This window comes from Rattus norvegicus, chromosome 2 (assembly GCF_036323735.1).
Source record: "Rattus norvegicus strain BN/NHsdMcwi chromosome 2, GRCr8, whole genome shotgun sequence".
In the NCBI taxonomy this organism is placed as follows: domain Eukaryota; kingdom Metazoa; phylum Chordata; class Mammalia; order Rodentia; family Muridae; genus Rattus; species Rattus norvegicus.
Window position 1 is genome coordinate 63,334,575 of NC_086020.1, and position 25,525 is coordinate 63,360,099.

General features: G+C 45.2%; 1 protein-coding gene across 7 annotated transcripts in view; it reads right to left on the reverse strand.

Annotated features, from left to right (window-relative positions):
- Pdzd2 (PDZ domain containing 2) overlaps window positions 1–25,525 on the reverse strand; it is a 385,871-nt gene that overhangs the window by 222,925 nt on the left and 137,421 nt on the right. For all 7 annotated transcript variants that reach the window (XM_039103091.2, XM_039103090.2, XM_039103085.2 and 4 more), the window contains one exon: window positions 13,115–13,942. In XM_039103091.2, coding sequence (XP_038959019.1) covers window positions 13,115–13,590 — 476 coding nt within the window. In that variant the 5' untranslated portion in view covers window positions 13,591–13,942. The remainder of the gene's footprint in view (window positions 1–13,114; window positions 13,943–25,525) is intronic.

Below are 25,525 nucleotides of genomic sequence, written 5' to 3' on the forward strand. Positions count from 1 at the left end.
ACACACACACAAACACACACCACACACATACACACACCCATACACATGCCACACACACGTACACACACATACACACACAAACACATACCACACATGTACACACATATACACACACATACATATACCACACACACATACACACATACACACACACATATACCACACACACATACACATACCACACACACATACACACACCACACACATACACATGCCACACACACATACACACATACACATACACACATACACATACCACACACACACATACACACGAACATACACATGTCACACACAAACACACACATACACACATGACACACATACACACAAACACACACCACACACATACACACATGACACACACACATACACATACACACACAAACACACACCACACACATACACACACATACACATACCACACACACATACACACACATACACACACTCATACACACACATACACACACATACACACACATACACACACATACACACACACATACACATACCACACACACATACATATGCCACACACATACACACATACACACACATACACACATATACACACACGTACACACGAACATACACATGCCATACACAAACACACACACCTACACACCACATACCTACACACACATACCACACACACCCATACACACGAACATACACATGCCATACACAAACACACACACACCTACACACCACATACCTACACACACCACACACACATATCACACCGCACCCCATTCTCCTCTCTCACTCTCTCTCTCTCTCTCTCTCTCTCTCTCTCTCTCTCTCTGTCTCTCTCTCTCTCTAAAACACACCACATGTCTAGTAAGTAAGCGTCCACGTATGCCAGGGTGCCCAACCTAAACATGTTTGTGGCACACTGTCAAGCATACATTATTTGTAGCAGAATGAGTAAACGATTCATGGAAGTAATTTAGTGAAAATATCCTTAGACACAATATGTTCATTCCAAAGAATATGACCAAAGAGGCTGGCTCGAAAGCATTTCAAATGAAATGCTAGCACAGCACTGAAACCTGTCAGCAAATTTAACATACATTCACCAAAATCATCATTGCCCATTCACTATGCGTGAGACAAAGGGGGTGTTGTGGTACGTGCCTGCCATCCCAGGACTTAGGAGGCTGAGGCAGGAGGTACACCTCGAGTTCAAAACCAACTTAAAATATAGTATGAAACTCTGTATAAAAAGCAGCCAAACTCAGAGGCACACAGATCTCTGTGACTGGCGATAAGGCCTGCCTGGTCTACATAGTGAGCTGTAAGACGTCCAGAGCTACACAGCGAGACCCTGTCTGAAAACAGAAGGAGAGACTATTTCATAAAGAGGAACGCATTTAAATGTGTTCAGTGAAAGCAGAGGCGACCCAGAGTCCTTTGCACAGTCAGTATTTTGCAAGCGTTTCTGCGCTGGAAGCTGTGAAGAAAACAAACCAAACCCAATCTAAACCGAAACAGCACTTTTTCCTCCTGTTAGTGGGGGACCAGTTAGTATCACTTCCTGTGGGAGGCACTCTGCCATAGGAGTAGCAAATTTAACATCCGCTCTTGCCGTTGTTCTGAGACACAGCCTTGCTATATAATCTAGCCACACATTCTACCTGCACTCGACTCCAAGTTACATATGTGTGTATGCACATACACTTACACGTACATGTAACATGTGGGTTACAGATGGATTGTGGACTTGCTGAAATAATGAAGACACAACAATAACAACAACGAAACACCTAGCAATTGATGACTGCTTAAGTAAATGAGCTAAGAAAACCCCGGAGCAGTTACATAGTTACTAAAGAGGAGAAGGCAAAGAGCCTGGTCTGATTGGAATCAATCTTTAAATCTCCCATGTGTGTGTGTGTGTGTGTGTGTGTGTGTGTGTGTGTGTGTGTGTGTGTGTGATACTGCAGGAGCCTATAGGGGGCAGAAGAAAGTGTGATATCTCCTAGGGCTGGCAGTTTCAGGTTGTGAGTCACCTGACATGGGTGCTGGGAACTGAATTCAGGCCTTCTGGAAGAGCAACATGTGCTCTCAACCCTGGAGTCATTTTTCCAGCCGCTCTCAAGCAGGTTTATAAAGAGGAGAGGGTTAAAACACGCAGTGGTATGAGAGGAAGGTGCCTTCACTAAAGGCCATAAGGAGGGCATCGGATCCCCTGGAACCAGAGTTACAGACGGTTGTGAGCTATCTTGTGGGTACTGGGAATCAAAGCCAGGTCTTCTGGAAGAGCTGCCAGAGCTCTTAGCCCCAGAGCCATCTCTCCAGCCCTCTTCAAGAATTCTTGGGAAGACAGTCCAAGAATGGTAAGAGCAGGGCTCTGGCTGGTGGTAGTGATGAGAGAATAGGGTTTGGATCCAGGAGGCTTCTCCCTTGCCACCTCAATAGCTCACTGTGAGCATGAAGAGCTTTCCAATGCAAATGGTGTTGAGAAAGGTAGTTGGAAATGCAGAAGACAGATGAGCCCAGCAGAGAAGCATTGAGTGATCAGGGTAGAGGAGCCATATGTTGTTCTGTCTTTAACTTCTGTCTCAATGCTGCTGCTGAAATAAAAACCCATGACTTGGGGAAGGACCGGGTATCGAGGAATGAATTAACAACTTTATCAACATGTTGTCCTAGAACAGTGGTTCTTGACCTTCCCGATGCTGTTAACAGTTAGTTCAGTTCCTTATGCTGTGGTGAGCCCCTACCATAAAATTATTTCATTCCTACTGTGTGAATCGTAATGTAAACACCCGGCATGCAGAATATCTGACATGCCACTCCCACAGGGGTTTTGACCCACAGGTTGAGAACAGCTCTAGAATAAATGAACAGGACTCTTAGTGAAAAAAATTTTAAGAATTACGAGCTCCCCTGAGAGACGGTTCAGGGGTTAAGAGTAGTTGCCGCACTTCCAGAGAACCCAAGCTCGGTTTCAAGGACCCAGGCAGCTACAACCACTTGCAACTCCAGCTCCGTGGCCTTTCTGGTACATGCACACACCTGGCATTTTTACATACAGATGCAGAAATACGGAAGCATTGTGATGCTTGCCTTTAATCCTAGCACTTGGAAGCAGAGGCAGGTGGGTTTTTCTGCGAGTCCAGCCTGATCTCCGTAGGGTGTTTCAGGCTAGACAGGGCAATATGGTGAAGTCTGTCTTCCCTGAGAATCCACAGCTTATGAAACAAAGGACTAGAACAGCAGGCTTTGACGGCTTGTGGAGAACTGGAAGCAAAGTCCTCTCTGTGGTCCTGGAAGGAGGAACATTTTGACCTGCATGCCAAGAGATCATTAATGGATAGCCATCTACTGGGGCTCCTGGAGTCCTGAACCTTACACAACTATCGTAAAGCAGGAGGCTTTCTGGTAAAGAACAATGACATACTGTTGTTCCCTCTGCAAGAGACAATCTAAACAGGCCTGTCAATCATCTGAGAAGGACAAAGTCCCTCAGAAAAGCTGCTGGTGAGAGTCTAGAAGGAGCTGGGGGAGGGGAAGAATATGCTTAAAACATTATATATATATGATAAAATTAAATAATATAGGCTAGGTATGATGGTGTTTGCTTTCAATCCCAGCATCTGGGAGGAAAACAGCAAGTGGATCTCTGTGAGTTCGAGGCTAGTCTTGTCTACATCATGAGTTCCAGGCCAGCAGGGACTGCATAGCCAGACACTTTCTCAAACATAAACAAGTTAATTAATAGTAAAAGGCCTGCTTGAAATGTCTCAGGAGAGCTACATTATCCCTTGAGAGTGAGCTTTGTCCCACAATAGACTGTCTATCTTCTTCCTTAACCTCCATGTGCCTTGTCTGAATTCTTCCCAGGGAGGCCACAAGGACTGGGGTGCCTTGTGTTTGCTTGTTTGTGTGTTTTTCCTTCAGGGCATCTTGTCTGTCTTGAGTCATCCCCATCTCTGTTCATTCTTAAGCCAGGACTTTGCGGGAGTGCATATCTGGACTGCCGTGGCTCACCCTGAAGTGTGACAGAGACTGGTTCTATAAGGGTTGGGTCTTTAAGGATATCTACTCCTCGTTCCTCCCTCACGGCTGCCCGTGTGTCTTTCAGGACATTTGTGAATAGACACCTACGATGGCAAAGGCCAAGGCTTTTCTAATAAATCCCAATCCCTTCAGCCTGTCTAACCTCATACCCAGCCTGAGTGAAAGGGCGCCTTAGCGGTGAAAGCCTCAGTCTCCTTCATCTCCTCCCCCTCCTCAAAGGGAGAAAACCAAGTTTAAGTTCAGGAGATGATGTGAAGGAGAGAGCATCATCCCGCTGTCGTGGAGATGGAGGATTAGACTATCATGGCAGGCCTTGTCTATCCATCTCTCTGAGTCTTGGAGAACCCCACATCCCCTCTTCCCTCTCCCCCATTATTTTCAACAGTGTTAGGCTACCAAAAAAGTCACCAGTAGTCATTTTTTTTAATAAAAAAATTTAAGTAACATAAGTCAAACTCATATAGTCGAAATCTACGGAGAAATCCATATAACTATATAAAATGTGTTTTATTCTTTTATTTATTTGTTTTTACAGTGGTAGGGATTTGGATCCAGGGTCTTAACACATGCTAGGAAAATGAGCTACTCCTGGGGTACAGCCTCAAATTGTGTTTGAGGCTGTCCATCTGTCTTGGAACAGTCTGTAGACCAGCCCTCGAACTTCGAGATCCACTTGCTTCTGCCTCCCAAATTCTGGGATTAAAGGTGGGATTAAAACCATGCCTGGCTGGTTTTACTTTAAATTGTACACGTCTGGGTCCTTAAAATACTTGGTGCTTCTTGAAGTCCCCCAAAGTGAACAGGGAAAGATGGCTGCCTTGGCTTTCTATTTCTGTGAGGGCCAGATTGTGTGGTGTCTTGGCTCCTTTCAGAAATCTCTAAGAGAGGGTCAGAGGTAATCTGGGTATCAAAGCTTGGATTTCAAAGACCCTCTGGTGAAAAAAAAAAAGTGCAAGCCACTTGGGGACATTTAGTACCAAAACATGAGAGAACATAAATGCTCGAACATGTTTAATACCCAAGTATGAAAGGTGAAGCAGAAGTCAGCACTCCTGCAAAAGGCTCAGAAGTGCCCACGAGGGAGGCTATGAAGCCAGACAGTGACACTTTAATCACACCAGATGCCTCTCTCCTTATGCTTCCCGAAGACAACACTTCCTAGAAGTACTTCTAATGGTTTAAAAGTAGGTATTTTGAGTGAGACATTGGGGTTTTTTTCTTCCTGGGTGGGAGTGTACGGCTGCGCTGGCATTCAGTTCCAAGTCAGGTATCAGGGAAGCAGGTGGTTGGAAGGAAAGGAAGCGCATCTGCGTGGAGCACTGCGTCACAGGTGACTGGATGGAGCGCAGTATCGTGGCTGTCTGGATGGAGCCCTCTATGACAGGTGTCTGCATAGCGCAGTGTAGATCACAGGTGTCTGGATGGAGTGCTGCATCATGGTGTCTGCACAGAGCAGTGTATCATGGGTGTCTACACAGAGCAGTATGTATGGGTGTCTGGATGGAGCACTGTACCATGGATGTCTGGACAGAGCACTGTACCACAGGCATCTGGATGGAGCGCTGCATCATGGGAAGTCTCCCCTTTCAGGTCATCTCTTCCTTCCAAAAGCAAGTGGATCCAGGGCTGGGGATGGAACAGGCATGAAAGCCTGGGTTCAGTCCCCAGCACCACATAGAGCAGGAGCAGCAGTACCTGCCTGGGACCCCAGCACTCAGGAGGTAGAAGCAAGAGTATCTGAAGTTAGAGGGCAGCCTGTTACATGGTGAGTTTGTAGTCAGCATGGGCCTGTCTCACAAAACAAAGAAGTCACTCATAAATGCCTGTTGATGAGGGATGAGGGGTGAGAGATGAGGGATGAGGGTGTACACTGCCAGCTTTCTCCAAGAACTCACTCTACTAGTCAGATGGTACTAGAGACTTAGTTTCTTGATTTACCTTAAAAGAAATTTCTGGTCTAGGCAGTAGTGGCACACACCTTTAATCCCAACGCTCAGGAGCAGAGACAGACTGAGTTTGAGGCTAGCCTGGTCTACAGAGTGAGTTTCAGGACAGCCAGGGCTACACAGAGAAACTAGAGGCTGGGGTTAGAGACACTGGGAACCCCCTCTTTATTCATCTTGAAGAGCTCAGCAAGGTGGGTCATGCAACTCTCACTGTCTCATCTTCTGTGGGAACCTGGGGGCCAGGAATGAAAGTTGGGGACGCAGCGTCCTGTTCACATTCTGGTGAGTCGGTGTGGCTTAGGAGGGGTGACTCAGCAGAGAGCGCAGTCATAACCGTCTCCTGAATAGCACAGCTGTGAAGCACACTGCCTCCAGGGACAGACAGCTCCCAGCACTTTCTCTCACAGTGCTTGATTTCAACCACAAGATGGCAGACAACGGCTCTCAGATTCTCCACTGCCTTGGCCAGCGCTTAGAAGCCAAGGGAGGGCAAGTTCAGTGCTCCTTTCCAACAGGAGCAAAGATTCTGCTCATGCAGTTGCTACAGTCTCATGAGATGGAAGATTCTTAACATGAAACATGTAGAAACACTTAATTTTTTATTTGTTTTGATCATGAATCATAGACGATAGAAAACTATCCAATGTCATTTGTTATTATTTATAGGATTGAAAAATAAAAGTTATTGAATCTGAGTCAAAGGGAATAAACTTGATCTCTGGGAAGATAGATGACCTCAGGAAAGAACTCCCCCGAGTCTCAGTTTCTTCTGTGATACAAGATAGTAGGACTTGAATGAGCTTGAAGGGATTCCAGAAACCACGCCATGAAGACGAACTTGCAGAAGGCCGCAGGGTGAAAAGAATGGAGCTGGGCACTGGCGTGGGTCATGGGCTGCTTCTTTCACACTACATCCTAGGGGGATGGGCTGTTCCACAAGGCGAATTTTCCACATAATTGAATTTTAAATGCTGAAATTTGTTTCCCTTTTAACTTTCTGCAATGGAAATCTTTCTAAAGTGCATTACATGCTTCTCCAGCTTCTTAAAGAGCGTGGCGAGTATAATTTAACCTTTCCCTAATACCTCTAGGTCATCAGGATGGCCACCTCTTACTATATATATAGTCTTGTGTGGAGCACAAGGTGCCTCTGGGCACACGTGCAGGGAGACAAGACCCTGTGCTAAGTGGCCCCAGGGACCATATTATAAAGCTATAATTGGAGAATTTTCCTTTCTCTCTGTCTCTTACTACATCACCACCTGCAGTCATTTCTCCACGTAACACCTTCTCATACCCTCTTGACACTCTGCCTAAATCTGCTTTAATCCAGACAGAACTCAAGGTTGCCATGGGTAACCAGAGTCTAAGATTATACCAACCCTAAATTTATTTTTACACATGATTTTGAGGCAGAGGGGACTGAAGGCTGCTGCTGGCTAGGGCTGATACTCAGCTCGTCTTTACTATATGACATGTCCCTGTGTCACTTGGCTGGTCACCTGAGTATGTCAGGGCCATATTTGCTCAATGAGATTTTCTTCTGGGATCATACAGACCCCTCACACTCCTGGAACACACAGGCACTGTCTGGCTGAGGCACGGAAGACCCTGTGCCTGCATGTGTCAGTGTCTCTGACTTAAGTGGCCAGCACCCAGACCATTGCAGGTGCAGAGGACAATAGCTCACCGCTTATCCGTAGTTTCAGTTATTTGTGGTCAAGATGCTCAGAAAACAAAACAAAACAAAGCAAAACAAACAACAAAAACCCCTACAGGACTGTGAGATATTTTGAGACACCACATCCACGTAACTTATAGTAATTTGTTATGATCGTTCTATTTAAATATCACTTATAGTAGCTAACTAAACTTTGCCATAAATATATGTGTCTAGGAAATAGCCCATCAGTACAGGGTCAGGGACTGTCTGTGGATAAAGGGGACCAGTGTCACTACTGTCTCTTTTGTGGCTGGGAAGCTGGCAGGGTTTGAGGTTCTTTCTTTCCAACTCAAAGGCCTATTCTCTGTTGTGACATGTGCTGTGGGTTCAGGTTGCCCAAGGCTGAACGGGTGAGGTGCTAAAAGGTCCTCTGGACTGAGTATCTTCCTTGTGCCAGCTACATAGTCACCGTGTACATAAATCATCTTCTCTCACCCACCATGCAGCTCTTATTAGGAAAACAGAGTCAGTCTCCTGTGCCAAGGGAACTCGCCCACAGTCACAGGCTTCTGGAAGCCAGAACGACTCCCTTGAAGACCTGTGCCCTCTGTACTGTGCTATGTTCACGTTTATTAACCTATAAAAATCTCCAAAGTCCACATTCTGAGAAAAAAAATTTAAAAATGAAACGTGGGCCCCTTTTCTTTTCAGAAAGGCCCATTTGTTTTTGTTTGGGTACGTGGGCTCCTTCTTAATTAATTCCACATTTTGTTACCAATTTGGAATAATCTGTCTCCAGGGAACAGATCTGGTTTACTTATAGAGAGCTAGTAGAGGGGGTGACTAGAGTTACAAAATAGTCCTTGTAGGAACTAATCTAAAAACCTTCCCCATTTCTTCCCACACCAAACAGAAGTAAACGGAACATTTTGGAAAATCCCGTTTTTTCCAGAATGGGGGCCAAGGATTTTATAAACAGAGGCTTTTGCCATGTAAGGGGGGAGGTGACCTCACGTGTGACTGATATTCCTTGCTCTTCCAGAATGTTCTCTAAAGTTCATAGAAGAAGGAAGAAGCTGTGGTCCCTCAGAAACCTCTTAGGGCACTAGAAGGAAACTGCACCATACGAGCACCAGCTGTGCGGGAGGCTCCTATATGCCTGGGTTCCATGGATGTGTGGTTCTATACAAGAGGGCTGTCAAAGCCACCCATGGCTGTGCTCGCAATTTTGAAATAAGCAACCGTGATCTCATCTTCTACATTTTGCACCTGGTCCTCCCACACTCAACATAGGCAACTCTTGAAGCATCTTCCTCCTAAACCCACACAGTCCTTTAAAGTTATCACAGGGCTTTACAGAAGTCGGTGAAGGTCAGAGTACACCTATGTTAGTTCCCAAGGGTATGTTAATAAACTACCACAAACTGACTGGCTTAAGAAAAAGAAACTTATAGTCTCACAGCTCTAGAGACTAGGGGTATAAGATCAAGAGGTGAGCAGAGCCGGTTTCCCCTGGTGCCATGGACAAATCTGCTTCAGTCCTCTCTCCTGGCAGTTCTTTGGTATGTGATAGCATAACTTGTCTTGACATGTTATTTTTCTTGTGTATCGGTGTCCAAATTAGCTTTTGATAAGGACAACAATCATATTGCATTATCCACCTGGACTTCAGTATGACCTCATCTTAACTACATAGGCAATGGTCTTACTTCTGAAAAAGTCTGTGTTCTGAGGCACTGCAAGTTAGGATTTCAACATTTGAATTGGGGGGAGAGGGATATAAGTCAACCTATTATACCACAAAAAACAATTTTGAATTCCGAAGCAAACCTGAGAGGTAGACCAGATGCTCCAGATGCTCCAAAGAATTTCTTATATTAGATATGATTCAGAGGTATGTTGTATGTGTCTTAGTAGAACACTAGTTCCTACTCAACACTTCTTAGGACAAATCTTCATATATCCAAGTAGAAATTGCCAATAATGAGTGGGAAAACATCTTGAAAACACTCAAAACTCTTTAAAATGCCAGTAATAGTCAGCTTTCCACATTCTCAGGCTCTACATCTGTAGACTAAATGAACTGTGGACTAACCGAAAAAACACTTCACATTTGTGCTGAGTACTTTCCTTGCTACTATTTCTTAAGCAGCACACAATAATACAGATAACAACACAGACAACAACTATTTACATTGTGTTAGGTATTGTAGACAGTCTAGAGATAGTAGTACACAGAAGGCTACGCATATTATAGAGACAAATATTACATCACTTATATAAAGGACTTGAGCACTCTTAGACTTCAGTATTCACTGGGGATCCTGCAAACAATCCTCTCAGATCCCGAGAAACCCCTGTACCAAGATTCCCAGTCTACTCTCCAAGTTGCAGTAGCACCTAGGTTGGCCAAAGGAATTCTGTGACGGCTTGGGTATGGTCTGCCTCCCAAAGGCTTGTACGTTGAAAGCCTGGTCCTTGGTGTGGCAATATTGGCTGGTGCTGTGGACCAAAGGATAAGGCCAAGTGGGAGGTCCTTAGGTCAACTGGGGAGACTGATATGTAAAGAGAAGATGGGACCTCTGTCCCTAGCTTCTTGTCTATTGACAAACATGTTCCTGTGTGTTTCAGACTATACCACCCTAAATTTATTTTTACACATAATTTTGAGGCAGAGGGGACTTAAGGCTGCTGCTGGCTAGAGCTGATACTCAGCTAGTCTTTACTGCATGGCATGCCCCTGTGTCATTTGGCCAGTCACCTTGAATATGTCAGGGTCATATTTACTCAGTGAGATTGACTCACCATTAGGCTTTTACAGGAGTCTAAACCTACAGGGCTTCCTGGTCTTAAACTTCCAGGACTATGATCTAAGTAAATTCTTTCATTCATAAGTAGCCCCCCTCAGGTATTTTATTATTATAATGCAAAACCAGTCTAATCTATGTCATTCCTTTTACAAGATGAGGCAAAAGGCCTGTTTCTTTGTTGGTTTACGTAGAAAGAAGCCTCATTGGCTTGTTCTGTTTCTCCTGCTGTTTGTGGTTATACTAAAGAGGAGTTTTGTGCAGCCATAAACCATCCATGAAATTATGCACCAGACTACAAAACTCCAGATGTAATTCCAGGGTAAGGTGGAAAAAATCGTGAAGGTACCTGGGTTCAAATCCCAGTTCTGTCTTCTCTTACTTGGGTAATCTTGGGCAAGGTGAACATGGTAGAGCTCTCCCATTTAAGCTTCTCATATAGACAAGTGATTAGGAACTGAGTGAAGTGCCCAGTGTGTGTGTGTGTGTGTGTGTGTGTGTGTGTGTGTGTGTGTGTGTGTGTGTACAGATGTTCACTCTGGTAGAGGCTACTTAGTAAGTGGTGTGTCTTTTAATCATTCAAAAAGGACCAGGAAGTGCACCTTGAAAAAAAAATCAAGCTAGTCTCCCGATCCTCTCCTGCTAACTTCTGGGTTGTTATGAGGCAGAGGGTGCCTAGGACTCCAGGTGCATAGGAGACCGTGAGCTCAGAAAGTCTGAAGCGTCCAACCCACACACATTCCAAAGGAAGGCTCACTTCTGACCAGCCCTGGAAGGCAACAGGCCTTGGAGTATCCCATGCAAGGATAGCACCTCTGGGTGTCTAGGGGGAGCTTAGCTCTGTTACATAGCTTATATTAACCATATGGCTTATGTGGGAGCTTTTGGTCATGTGGTATTAATTTACTACTAGAGGGACTAGAGACTAGGTGACTAAGGTCAGGCCCACATGACAAACCCCATAAAAACTCTGGACACCACTCCTTGTATGAACTTTCCTGCTCAAAACACTACATGCAGGAACCTCTGAATACCGTGTACACTGCTAAGACTAGGCGGCAAGGAAAAACAGGCATGGGGTCGCTCCTAGACTCCACCCTGTGACTTTCATCATGGCTGGCTTCAGTCTTCATCTTTTCTTTTTCTTTTTTTCTTTTTAAAAAGACTTAAAAAAAGATTTACTTATTTAATGTATATGAAGATACTGTAGCTGTCTTCAGACACACCAGAAGAGGGCATTGGATCCCACTACAGATGGTTGTGAGCCACCATGTGGTTGCTGGGAATTGAACTCAGGACCTATGGAAGAGCAGTCAGTGCTCTTAACCACTGAGCCATCTCTCCAGCCCGGTCTTCACCTTCTCAACAGGATGAACTGTAACCATAACAGCTGTTCTCAGCACTGTGAGCCTACCTGGCTTATCTCTGAACTGACAGAGTTTCTGGGAAGCCTGGTTCACCAGAGAAACAACCCAACTGCCCTGTTTTAACTTCCTGCCATATTGGGGATGGGGATGGGGAAGAGGATGGGAAGGGGATGGGGATAGGGGTGGGGGTGGTTAGAACATATAAGCATGTTGATGTGTTTATAAAAAGATAAGGAGAGGGGTGATATGTTCTATGGAGGTCTGAGAAAAGGGGATGCCTTGGCGGGCCCATGCTGAGACATCCCTTCCCCCTGAGGGACCAGCCACAGGACTATAGTATAGAATAGAGTTTATTCAGGGCATAGGGAGGGGAGTTAAGAGAGTAGTAGGGCAGAGAAAGAGAAGTAGAGAAATAGAAGAGAGGAGGAGAGGAGGAGAGTAGAGGCCGGCCATGAGCACCTGGAGAGAAAGGGGGAGGGGAACAGGGCAAGAGGGGGAAAAAGGGGAAAGAGGGTAAGAGCTAGAGAGTGAGGACGCAGGAGCAGCCCCTTTTATAGTGTCAGGCATACCTGGCTGTTGCCAGGTAACCGTGGGGGTGGAGCTTAGATAGAATGCTAACACAGGTCAGGATGGGTGTCCAAGCTTAGAGTCTCTGGAAGTCTATGCCTGTTGTAGGTGAAGTGATGGGCAAGCCACTCATGACCACAGCCTTGGGGTTCTGATTGCCAGTGAGGTGCTGGACTGAACGGTATAGTTTATGTCAGTGGGACAGTACTTTTTTATTTTTCTTTTCTTTTTTTTCCAGAGCTGGGGACCGAACCCAGGGCCTTGCGCTTGCTAGGCAAGTGCTGTACCACTGAGCTAAATCCCCAACTCCAGGGACTGTACTTATGTTATAGTTTCACATGGTATTTGCTTTCTTTTTATCCCAAGTTTCAGGGAAAGGGAAATGCTTTGAGTCTATGTGTTCTTAATGAATTGAACAACAACAACAAAACAAAACCACAAAAAAGCAATAGAACAGAACAACCAGGTATTCAGTGAGCTACTGGCTGACCAATGTCCACTTCAATAGATGCTGCTCAATCCATGCTTATTTCTAGGAAGTGAGCTTTGAAAAATCAAGTCTCATCTGCCTTAACTCCTGGCATCTTATGAGACAACGGGAGCCTAGGGCTCAGTGTGTTTTCCTGTGGGGCACAAAAGTCACCTGTTTCTTGCCAGGGGAACCAGAACTCTAAAGGTATAGCCCCAAGTAAGATACAGGTAAATCACGGGCTGGGTGCTAATCCCCTTGCTTACCTGGCCCCAGTGACATCAACTCCGACCATCAGCTGTCCATTCAGGGAAAGAATCTCATCCCGGAGCCGAACTTTTCCGCTCTTCCCCGCTGGGCTGTTCTTCCTCAGCTCTGTCACCCAGATGCAGCCCACGTCCAGCACTGGCCCCTGGTGGGTTTTCCTCTTCTTACCCCCTCGACGCTTTTCACCGTAGTCCCCGAAAACAGGGATGTTGCCAAAACTGAGCCCCACAGTCTCAGTGTCCCCCAGCTGCTTGGTGAGATACACCGTACAGATCTCCATCTCCGGGGGACTGTGATCAGGGGGAACTGTACTCTCATCCACAGCCAAGTTCAGTTGGATGTACTCCTGCAGCTTCTGGATGGCCGCCTGGCAGAGCCGCTGCTCCGGACTGTCCCCACCCTCCCTCAGGCTGTTCTGCAGCCACTCGTACAGGAGGGGCAGGTGCAGCAAGGCATTGTCCTGGGTGATGGGCATGGTGCTCACTCCCAGACACCAGCATCATGAGAGGTTCTGCTTCAGGAGACTGGACCCCGTGGGGACCCACGTCCCTTGGGAAGGCTCCCAATCATCAGCTTTGCCTATGTTCATGTTCAGGCCAGCAGAGGAGCTTCAGGGATGCCTCTTGAGAGCCTGGGATGTTTGCAAGAGAAGGACAGGACACAATTAAACCACTCTGGAACAAAGGCTCAGGAGTGCTCAGCAAGGGAAGGGAGGAAGTAGCTAACAAGTCCTTGCTTGGTTCGTGTCACAGCGGGGTTCATGCAAATGACATGGAAATCGGCTGTTTCTTCTGCAGTGGCAGCATCTTCCCTGGGCTCATTCACACCTGGAAGGGGAAAACAAAGACTTGGAGTTACAACACCCAGCCTGGTGAGAAGGGACTATGTACTCTTGCCAGATACAGGCACATTTTAGGAACCAAATAACTCCTTTCTCCCTGCCAGTCTCCAGTATAGCTCCTTCCACGTTGAACGTACGGATCGAAAACATGCACAATGCACACACACACACACACACACACACACACACACACACACACACACACGCATGCTCACACCAGAAGCTTCTGGAACCCTTCTTTCTCCAGGAAATTTCCTTGACCAGCAGGGAAGTGAAACTCCACTTCTCCCGTCAATAGAGCATCAAACCAGGAGGCTGCATGAAAAGGCCCCGAGAAAGGATAAGAAGGTTCTGGACCACTTCTCATCCATTTCTAAATATGTCACCTCTGCATGATTTAAATTAAAGGGGATCCCAGAGAGGTGGCAGCTCCCAGTACCATGTAAATAAATTACTTCCGTAACAAAAGCATTTATTTTCATGCTAGGGCTGTCAGCTTCAAGCTACTCAAAATTAATTTAAATTATCATGGCTATTTGCTTGAGATGGGAATCTAATTGGAGACCTATATATATAACAGACAAAAAACGGATCGGGCTGTTGTGATAATACGGACTCTGTGTTCACAAAGTCTGATGGCTCAACTGTTCTTAGGAAAGTAAGGTTTTGAAGCTTGGAAAGATTGACAGCCCGGGGCTGGAGAGATGGCTCAGTGGTTAAGAGCCCCGACTGCTCTTCCAGAGGTCCTGAGTTCAATTCCCAGCAACCATATGGTGGCTCACAACCATCTGTAATGAGATCTGATGCCCTCTTCTGGTGTGTCTGAAGGCAGGGACACCATACTTATATGTAAATAAATAAACAAATCTTTGAATCAAATCGGCCCTCGAGGAGTGATAGTGCTTATTCTTATAGTGGATGATTCCTGGTCTCTGTCCCTTCAGGATCCACATTTTTGTTCGCTGTAGTGTTTTACTGCTCTATGCTGTAGGAGAACTATTCTTAATAGCCACATAGAACATGCTGAACAGCCCCACACGAGATGCTTGCTATCAAGGTATCTCGGATTTGAGATGAGTTTGAAACATTTGCATATCCATAGTATCTTAGGATAGGATCTGCATCTCGCCATACAGCTGACTTGAGGTTTCCATATGTCTTCTACATATGATAGTAACTGCATATAATATTTCAAACTATTTTGACACAAAATCAAGATTCATGGCATGAAGTTTTCCACCTGTGAACAAAACATTTCATTCTCTGGACCAATTCAAATTTCAGATTTCAGGATTCTTAACATGTATTGTGAAACTGTCCAACCTCTGTTTTGAGTCATCTCGAATAATTGCCAAGTGGCTGAGAACGCCTTTGACTTGCTGGTTAGAGAAAGATCACAGAAAATGAGTGTTCATAGGAAAACTATGACTGAAGGGATAGCTGAAGAATTCTCAATGGCAGGAACGAACTTGAAAGATCGTGTAGCAAGACAAAGTGTCTTTAGTGGGAGCACACCTTTAATCCCAGCCCTTGAGAGACATAAGCAAGTGGTTCTCTAGGAGTTTTGAGGCCCTATGTGGTATGAATGGTGAGTTCCAGGCCATCCAAGAATAATGTGAGACTCTGCCTACAAAAAAGGAAGAAAGGGAAAAGAGAAAAGAATAAGAGGAGGAAGAGGAAGAAGGAAAGAAAGAAGAAAGAAGAAAGAGAGAGAGAGAAAGAAAGAACAAAAGAAGGAAAGAAAGACAGAAAGAAAGAAAGAAAGAGAGAAAGAAAGAAAGAAAGAAAGAAAGAAAGAAAGAAAGAAAGAAAGAAAGAAACCTTTCTGAATGTGTCCCCACTTTTGCAATAACTTTTCTTCCTCTGACAACTGCTGTTACACCCTACCACGTGTCAGGGTGAGAGGGTAAGTTGGGCTTCGGGAGTCATTTAGTCTTTGACCCCAACCCCATGGCCAGAATCAAGTGGATACAGATGGGCAAATGACCCAAAATGAGCAACAAATTTGGTCATCTCCAAATATTTACAACTCCTGAGTTGCAAAAGAGAAGAAAACAACTAGACTCATTGTCTGTCCTTGTTGAAAGCTTGTTCTCTCTCCTTTGTGCCTTCTGTTAGGTCTTGGGATGTCCATATATCCAGAAATGAGCTCAAGCCGCACTAAAGAAGCTAGATAAAAGCCTGCATTCCTCAGGAACTTGTAAGGAACTGGATTTTCATCTCCTAAAGGAGTCATTTCCCTTGGTTATCCATTGACACATACCTGTGGCAGCTATCAGAATATCAAAGCCCATGCTGGCGCCCAGCCTCCCTCAGTATCACAAGTACCTGTTATACATTTCAAAGTCCAGAGAAGCATGCTGGCCCTTCCCTCCCCCAGTTACTGAGCCTCATAATCCACAGGACTGTCCACCCCACATTTGCTATCTTTTTCTATTCTCTTTCTCCTCTCTCCCTCCCTCCCTGTCTTTCCCCATCCATCTGTCTCTCTGTCTTTCTGTCTGTCTCCCTCCCTCCCACTGTCCCTTCCTCCCTCCCCCCCTTTCTCTGTCTCCCTCCCTGTCTCGCCTTTCCTCCCTCCCTTCTTCCCTCTCCTTTCCTTCCTCTCTCTCTCCATCTGTCTGTCTCTCCCTCCATCCTTTCCTCTCCCTCCCTCTCTCTCTCTCTCTCTCTCTCTCTCTCTCTCTCTTTCTCTCTCTCCCTGTCTCTCTCTCTGTCTCTTCCTCCATCCGCCCATCTGTCCATCCATTCATCCATCAATCTGTCTGTCTGTCTCTCTCCTTATGCCTTATTCTCCATCTCCTGCTGTCTCTCTATCTCCACTGCTCTCCCACTCTGCCCTTCCCTAGCCCTAGGCTAGGTCCAGTCTGCTTCCCTTTCCTCTGCTCCAGACTCTCCCAGATGCCTTTGATTCTCTCTCTCTCTCTCTCTCTCTCTCTCTCTCTCTCTCTCTCTCTCTCACACACACACACACACACAACACACACACACACACACACACACACACACACACACACACACACACTCACACACACACACTAAAACCTTGTCCCTGATAATGGAGTAGCGATGCCAGTAGTTTCTTTGCCGAGCTTCTCACTTGCGCTATTGAAATAGTTTTGTTTGTTTTGGTACTGGGGATTGGGTCCAGGGCCAAGGGTAGGTTTTGCATCTCCAGCTCTTGTTTCCTCTTTTTGTTTGTTTGGATTGTTGTTGTTTGGGGGATGGGGACAAGGCAACCCAGGCAGGTCTCAACATGTTGAGCTTCCTGATCCTGCATCCAAGTCCTAGGATTTCAAGTGTGGACCACTCCACTTGGCCTAAGTAGCTAAACTTAATGCAATGTATTTTGTTTATTAGTTTTGGTGCATCTGTGCACACACTGCATGTGTGCCCGTATGTCTCTGTGCATACATACATACATACATACATACATACATACATACGTGAAAGTCAGGGGCCAACTTTAGGGAGCCACAAAAAAGTGTGGGTTTTGGGGATTGAACTCAGGACAACAGCTCAGGCTCAGGCAGCAAGTGCTTTTACCTTGGTAGCCATCTCCAATGCCATTTACTTGCTTGGTAGTGTAAACCTTTAGTTCCAGGACTAGGTTGGAAGGAGGGGCAGAAAGACTGCCTGGACTACAGACAACAGAGTGCTATACTATACCAGCCAGAGCCATACTGTAAGATGCTATGGGGTGAGGGACAGGGGAGGGGGGAGGGGAGAGGGAGGGGGAGGGAAGAATTGATTGGGGAAGGGCAGGAATACAGGCTTGAAAAGGAGAAGAGGGATGCCATGGAGAGCCCTGTCTTCTCTCCTGGCTCTGCCTTTGTTCCAGGGATCAACTCCTTCCAGAGGCAATGTGACTTCTTCCACACAGCAGGTGGAATGTTGGCATTTGGAGTCCTAGCTCCAAATTGATCCCTTTTTGTTTCTGTTAGAGAGTGGGACCCCACCTCTCCTGGCTCAGGTCGGGGCTCGGTTTTCAGGGAAAAACTCTGTGCCTTCTTTGCTGAGGAGCCATGGTTTGGATTAGAGGGTGGTTTATTTTGTGAACTCAGCTGCCAGCAAACCTCTGTCGATTCTGTTACAGAAGTATCATAGATTTATGTTGTACCAATCCCCACTCATTCTGGGATGGCTTCGGGAGGGGTTTAACCCCACGACTTGTATATGCTGACCCTTTGTCTTCCTACTGTGCTGTACCCCCCCAGGCCCTAACAACTCTGCGATTCCTCTACTACTGTGATGTTAACTTTGCCTTATTGAAGAGTATATTTCCAGTGCCAAGTTCAAGGCCTGATTGGGTCAATTAATTCTTTCATGATTCTTTAAGAAACATTCAGAAATGAAAGGTGGTGATGCATGAGTCAGGCACATTCAATAAAGGACTCTATAATGACTTAAAAACCTGGTTCTTAATAAATATTCAGCAAATACTTCCTGAGTTAATGGATGGATGCAAATTGACACCAGGAAAAAAAAAAACATGCCTGTACTCCTGAGTTTGGCCTGCCTCAATCAGACATTTAAAGAGCATCTTGCTGATGACACTTAGTCTATTTTTATATATGGGATCATCAGAACTGTGACTAACACCTTGAATCACACGCCATTGAAATTTAATTTAAAGAATCTTTACAACTATTTTTCTTAGTGATTGAGTCTACAGTGTGGCGGAGGTACGTCTCTGTTGAGATGGAGAGAACTTGAGAGAAATTTAGCTTAACTTACCCATTTATACAACGAGGAGAGGAAAACCATGGAAACTGGTAGGGTAGAAGAGCTTTGATTTATTCATAGGACGCTAATTTGCCTGTGAGAAGCAGGGAAAGGCATTACTTACTTTGGCCAAAAGAGAGTCTCAGTCTTTGTACATGGATGGATGATCTTTGATCTTTCGTCTCCTTTTAATAGCCATGTGATTATGTAGATGGTATTTGCTAAGCTTTTGATTTATTTGGAACCAATTAATAGCCTACACTCAAGTTCTTTGGAAGCTCAAAGTACACGATATTGGAAATCTCTTTTAGGGGACCGAGTAATAAGTTCGTTTATTACTGACACCATCTCCTATTTGTCATTATTCCCTGTTAGGTCACTTCCCGTGAAGGCTGGAGAATGTTTTCCTCCCTAGATGGCATGGTTTTTATTGACTTTCTCTGGGAGAAAATGAAGTTCAGAGGAAAGAGTGAAAGGGATCATTTTTCTATATTTATGGGGAATGGAGGTGAGAATTTTCTTTGATGGAGAAGGCCAGTTGGCAATTGCATTTGATTAACCTTCCCCAGGAGAGCTGTTATGTGCCAAGAACCATGCACAACTCTGAGGGGGTAAGGCCCTACCCGATCAGGAAAGTGCAGATGTCGCCTCTGGCGACACTATCATGTGGTCAGCAAAGGATGGACCCCATCTTCTCACTCAGCTTAGAAAATGTTTTTCTAGAGAAGACAGCTTTGGGATTGGCCTAAAATATGGTTGGTTTCAAGAGTCTTCCAAGGGAACAAGATAGAGGACACACCGTTAGAACTGGCATAGACTCAGGATTCTCTGTGACTCTACACAATACAGATAAAACCAATAGCCAAGCTTAGAACAGAGGACCAATAGCCAAGCTTAGGTCAGAGGTGAGTGTCTCAGCGCTGTCGACTGTCTCTGTCTCCTTTCAGCAGCACCGCTATGACTTCTAGCATGGTGAGCCCTACTGTGTGTACAGTTACGCTCATCAGGGCACATGAATGTAGGTCTCAACTTCAGGAATGTGCTCTTAAATATGTCCGGAACCTCTCTACCTTTGTTGTGACGTGATGGAATAGTGGTGGGGTGGGGGTGGGGCAGTTCCGGGCTTACTCTGTCTCTGTCAGCCTGCCTCTTGCTTCTGACAGTCCACCCTCCTCACCCAGGTTAGCACCCGGCCTGGGGATGCACACCTGTTCCGTGGCCACCAACAGGCTCCCAGTGACAGAGAAACATGAAATTTACCTCAGGAGCTTGTGGCACTCCATCTCACATCCATCCTCTCTCCCTTTACTTCATGGGAGGAGCAAGGTGTTAAACTGAAACACAGCCATGTTTGTGGGTATAGATAGCTACGTAGCATAAACCTGATGGTTGAAACAAGTAGAAATTATTGGGTGTGACTGATGCTTAGAAAGATAAACAGGAGAGAAAAGGGAAGTATAAAACTACCAGGTTTTGAAAGTTGCCTTCATCCGGCTTTATCTGGTACCCAGGAGTGGATGAACTAGAAGTAGCAGAGCCTAAAGGTGGGTTGACAAGAGTCCAGGAAGCGGGTGTCAGGAACCCGGAGGCTGCAGGTCGAATAGTGCTGGGCTTACCTATAGAATGTGAACTATTTGAACAAACGTTCAGCTGTTGTGCCTGGATGGCCATTTCTGTGCTGACAGGAGTTATGGACAATAGTAGGAACAAAATTAGATCATTGCAAAGTGCTTTCTCTTACGTCGCAAAATCAAGGGAATGTCGGTTCCATGTGGAGGTAATAAAGAGTGGACAGAAACATTGCTTTGCTTCGGAAGACATGCTGGACATTCAGCCTGCAGCATAAACAGCCGAGGATGCCTATACTGTCGATCCTTACAGTGATGAAAACCAGGTCTGCTGGAGAGGGGTGAGCAGGGCCCTACTAGCCAAGATTTTACTTGTATTTGAAAAAAAAAAAAAAAGAGAAATTCCAGATCAGAAGCCACTGTTTCAACTGCCCAAGGCATACACAGTAGGCAGCTCAGTATGATGGTCCCACTGACAGAGCTGGGCACAAGCCTTGAGTCAGAAAGGAAGGATACAGCCTATCAGCACTGACCAGAAATAGACAGAAGAGACACTGACACCAAGACGGAATCATTTCACTTCAAACACCTCACATCTGTTTATAACACCTGGGAATAATTGGATTCCTATAGGTGTTTGTGTGTAGTGTTGTGTAGTGCAGCGCAGTGCAGTGTATGGGTGATATGTGATGTGTATGTATGTCTGTGTGTGTGTATATGTATGTCCACGTATGTGTTTCTGAGGTGTGTATATGTGGTGCGTGCGTGTGTGTATGTAGTATACATGAATGTATGTGTTGTGTGTAAAGGTGTGATATGTGTGGATATATGTGGACATGTGGTATGTATGGTGTGTGTGTTTATGTGGCCTGTGTATATATGATATGTGCATGTACATATGTGTATGTGTACTATTTGTGTATGTGTGTGTGTAGTGTATGTGTTTTGTATATATGTGGTGGGTTTATTATATATACATATACATATACATATACATATACATATACATATACATATACATATACATATACATATACATATACATATACATATACATATACATATACATATGTTGTGGGTGTGTGATGATTCACAGAGTACCCAAAGGTTTAGTTTTGAAGCTTATTCTTTAAATTTGTTTTAGATTTATGTTATGCGTATGTTTTGCTTACATCTAAGTATGTAAACCACACTCATGCCTGATGCCACAGAAGTCAGAAGCATCAGATCCCCTAGAATTGGTATGGGTGGTTGTGAACCACCATGTAGGTGTGGAGAACTCAACCCAGGTTCTTTACAAGAACAGTGAATGCTCTTAACCTCTGCCATCTTTCCAGCACCTCTGTAGTAGCTTTGAATCTCTTTGTCTCCTTGAAACTTAGATTTGAAAAAAAAAAAAAAAACAGACTTAGGGAATATGTGGTCCAGAGTGTCCTCCCAATGATCCCAAAAAGAGGCCTAAAGGATAAGAAACAGAAATGACTTCCAGATGGAGATGAGGGCCATGAAGGTCCATCCACCTTTCCAAGATGTGACTTCCTTCCAGAGAAGGGAGCTGCCATCTGGACGGTAGGTGAGCTCTTGCTCCACCTGCCCAGGCCGATCTGCTCATTGCTGCAGACTACAGCCTTTACAATTTCTGTCTTTTCTTTTATAAATTGAAGTTTTGTGGTAATGGCGTTGTACCTTCCCCGGGAGTGTCTGTGAGCCTGGTAGGTCACTTCAGGAAATCATACACAGAATGAATGAAGAGAACAGGATACTCAGGGCTCTGGTTTTGATATCTGAATAAGGCTTGGATCCCAACTCCTTTGGGGATGAGACATCTCTCCCATACATAAAAAGAAAGGTTTGTCTGAGTGACAAAAGACAGGGGCTAGTGTCTGGAGCAATGCCTCAACAGTTAAGCGCATTGGCTGCTCTTGCAGGGGATCAGTGTTTGAGTCCCGGCACCCACGTGGTGGCTCACAGCCAACAGTAACTACGGTTCTATGGGAGTCTGACACCCTTTCCCTCAGGTACACTATACACATGTGGTGCACAGACACACATGCAGGCAAAACACTCATACACATAAAATAAAGTAAGTTTAAAAAAAATGCTAGATGTGGTAGTGCATGCTCCTAGTGGCAGCACTCAGGAGGCAGGGGCAGGAGGATCTCTTTGAGTTCAAGGCCAGCCTAGTCTACATGGTAAGTTCTAGGATAGTGAGGGCTACACAGAGAGACCCTGTCTCAAACAAACCAAGCCAAACCAAACCAGACCAGACCAGACCAGACCAGACCAAACCAGACACTATGGCAGAGTATGCTAATGCTGACACGTTGTCCTTTCTCCCTCCTTTCTGTCAGACTCATTGGTGTTTGAGGAGAAAGCCAGCCCAAAAGCTACCTTCAAACTTCATACTACATAGGTCTCCATATATTACATGTTATAGACTACATTGTCTAAGCTTCATTAATTAAACACCCTGCTATACTTCAGTAAGATTTCTTCAAGGATGTGCAGTTTGCAGCCACTTGTGACCCTCACATTTGAGACCTAGACTGTGACCCTGAATCTTTCAACTTTACCTCTGCTTCACTGTTGATGAGCAGCCACAGAGTGACTGCCTTGACTGGAGAACATTGGGGAAGAAAGTAAGGAGGGCTTTAGTTCTGCCACTGGTCTGTTAACATCCTTGGGTGATCTTGAAATTTATAGACAGGGCTATAATGAATGAAGAAACTTGCCCAAAAGCAATTACCCAGACACCCCTAAACCTGCTTATGGGCAGAGCAGGCTACTACCCAATTATTATCAGTCAGCAGGGCTGCATGGAGACAGGCTATGGGCTGTGCCCTCTAGACCAAAGAATTCAATGTAGTCTTCATCTTATGGGACAAGGGTTGACTCTTGCACCTCATGTTGGCATGGAGGGATGGAGCTCCTTGGCTCCATTGGAGAAAGAGACCATAAAATAAATTGCAACCATAAAGTGAGCCACATAAGACGCAAAGGAGGGCAGTGGGAAGGAAGATTCTGAGAAACCAGGCTTTCTACCCTCCATGCTGGGGGATGAGCGAGGTCTTCCCATAGAAACCACAGAAAGAGGGGATCTTAAAGATGCCTAAGTGATGACCTTACCCAGTGTCCATTCTATAGATTTGTCCAAGTTCCTTCAGTTTCTAAGTGTGATCACCCTCAAAGAACATGAAAATAAAATGAAGAACTATAATCTGGGAGCTAATTTGACCCTCTCATAGTTGGAAATCCCATGTGTCCCAAAAGGTGGGCTCTGTCCAAACAACAATATAGTTTGAATGGATGGAAAATCAGGTACAGTCATGAAAGTTTTATCTCTAGGTTGAGTGTAAGAAAGCAGTTTGTGTGTGTGTGTGTGTGTGTGTGTGTGTGTGAGAGAGAGAGAGAGAGAGAGAGAGAGAGAGAGAGAGAGAGAGAGAGAGAGAGAGAAGAGATGGGTTAGTGGATTAAGAGTTAGGGTTTCTATTACTGTGATAAGCACTATGACCAGAAAGCAGTCTGGGAAGGAAAAGGTTTATTTGGCAAACACTTCCACATCATAGTCCATCCTGGAAAGAAGTCAGAGCAAGGACTCAAGGCAGGCACCTGGAGCTGGAATTGAGAGCAGAAGGCACGGAACAGGACTAGTTAGTGGCTTGCTCAGTCTGCCCTCTTATAGCATGGGGGCAGCACTCGCAAAGAGCTGGCTTTTCCATATCATTGACTAACTGAGAAACTGATGCACCACAGTCTTGCTCATAGTCCAATCTGGTCAGAGAATTTTCTCAGCTGAAGGTCCCTCTTCCAAAATGAGCTTGAGCCAAGTTGACACTCAACTAGCCAGCTAGCACGTTGCTATCCTAGAGGACCAGGGTTTAATTCCCAGCACCCACAGAACAGCTCACATTGGCTGTAACTCCAGGCCCAGGGGATACAGTGCCTTTTGTTGTCCTCCTCCGTTACTGCATTCATGTGGTTCATAGCCACACAAGCAGGCACAACATCCATTTACATAAAAATAAATAATGGATCAAAATGAAGATCAGGAATAATTACTGCTCCCCATCTTCTTCTAAAATATATTTGCCATGACTTTGAGAACTGAAAACAAGTTTCCGCCTTGTCCAAAGAACATAAAGACTAGGAAGGAGGAAAATACATGATATCATACCCATGGCTCTGCAGTAGTAATTCCACACCTTGGAATAGCGTCTCTTTGTTGAACGGGCATTTGACTTAGGGTAGTTCCAGCTTCCATGTTGATAGCTAGACATCCTTGAGGGCACCATGACTGTGCATCAGACCACCCTGTCCTCATTGTGTGGCCTGGACAGCCCTGGTGCCACCAACCCACTGCAGATCACACCGTCAGCTCATAGTACACATCCATCAGCTCCATTTACCACACCAGAGTGGTTTCTTCACTTTAAGGGATAGTTCCTTTATAAATTCCTTCTGAACAACCAGCTATCTTGGTTTTTCATCTTTATTCCATTTTGAGTGTGTGCAAATGGGGTATATGTATGTTCTTGTTCACATGTATGGGCGTGTGTGTGTGTGTGTGTGTGTGTGTGTGTATGAACATGTGTGTGTGAGAGCACACATATAAGTTCAAGGCTGATGTTAATAGTCTTCCTTAATCATTCTCCCCTGGAGTCTCTTAAATGAACGTAGAGCTTCACAGATACAGCTAGTCTAGCTAGGCATCTTGTTTCAGGGATGCCCTGTCTGTCTTCCAGACACTAGGGAATTGGAGGTGGGCTGCCACTCCCACATGACATTTGCACAGACTCTTGGGATACGAACCACAGTCCTTACAGGTACGCAGCAAGCATATTTTCCACTGAGCAGACTCCTCAACCATATTTGAGATACTTTTTTTTCTTCAAGACAGTGTTTCTCTGTTTAGCCCAGACTTTCCCAGAAGACCAGGCTGACCCCAAACTCAGAGATCCATCTGCCTGTGCCTCTGCCTACCTGGTGCTGGGATTAAAGTTGCGCTTGGCTTTTGAGACATTTCTTATCCTTAGATCTTGAGTATATAACCTGTTTACTATATTTAAATTCTTAGCATATAACTGCACAGGATCTGACCTCATCAGTAATTAACAGCATAAATATTTCTAATAGCTGGTAATGCACTCTGCTATTAGCTAACCATAGTCTCCAGGCAAGTCATTTAAAATCTTTGAGCCTCAGTCTCCTAATCTGCCAAACGAGGTGGTTCGGTGATGTTTACTCCTAGCCACCCCATTCTCCAGGATGGTGGGGCT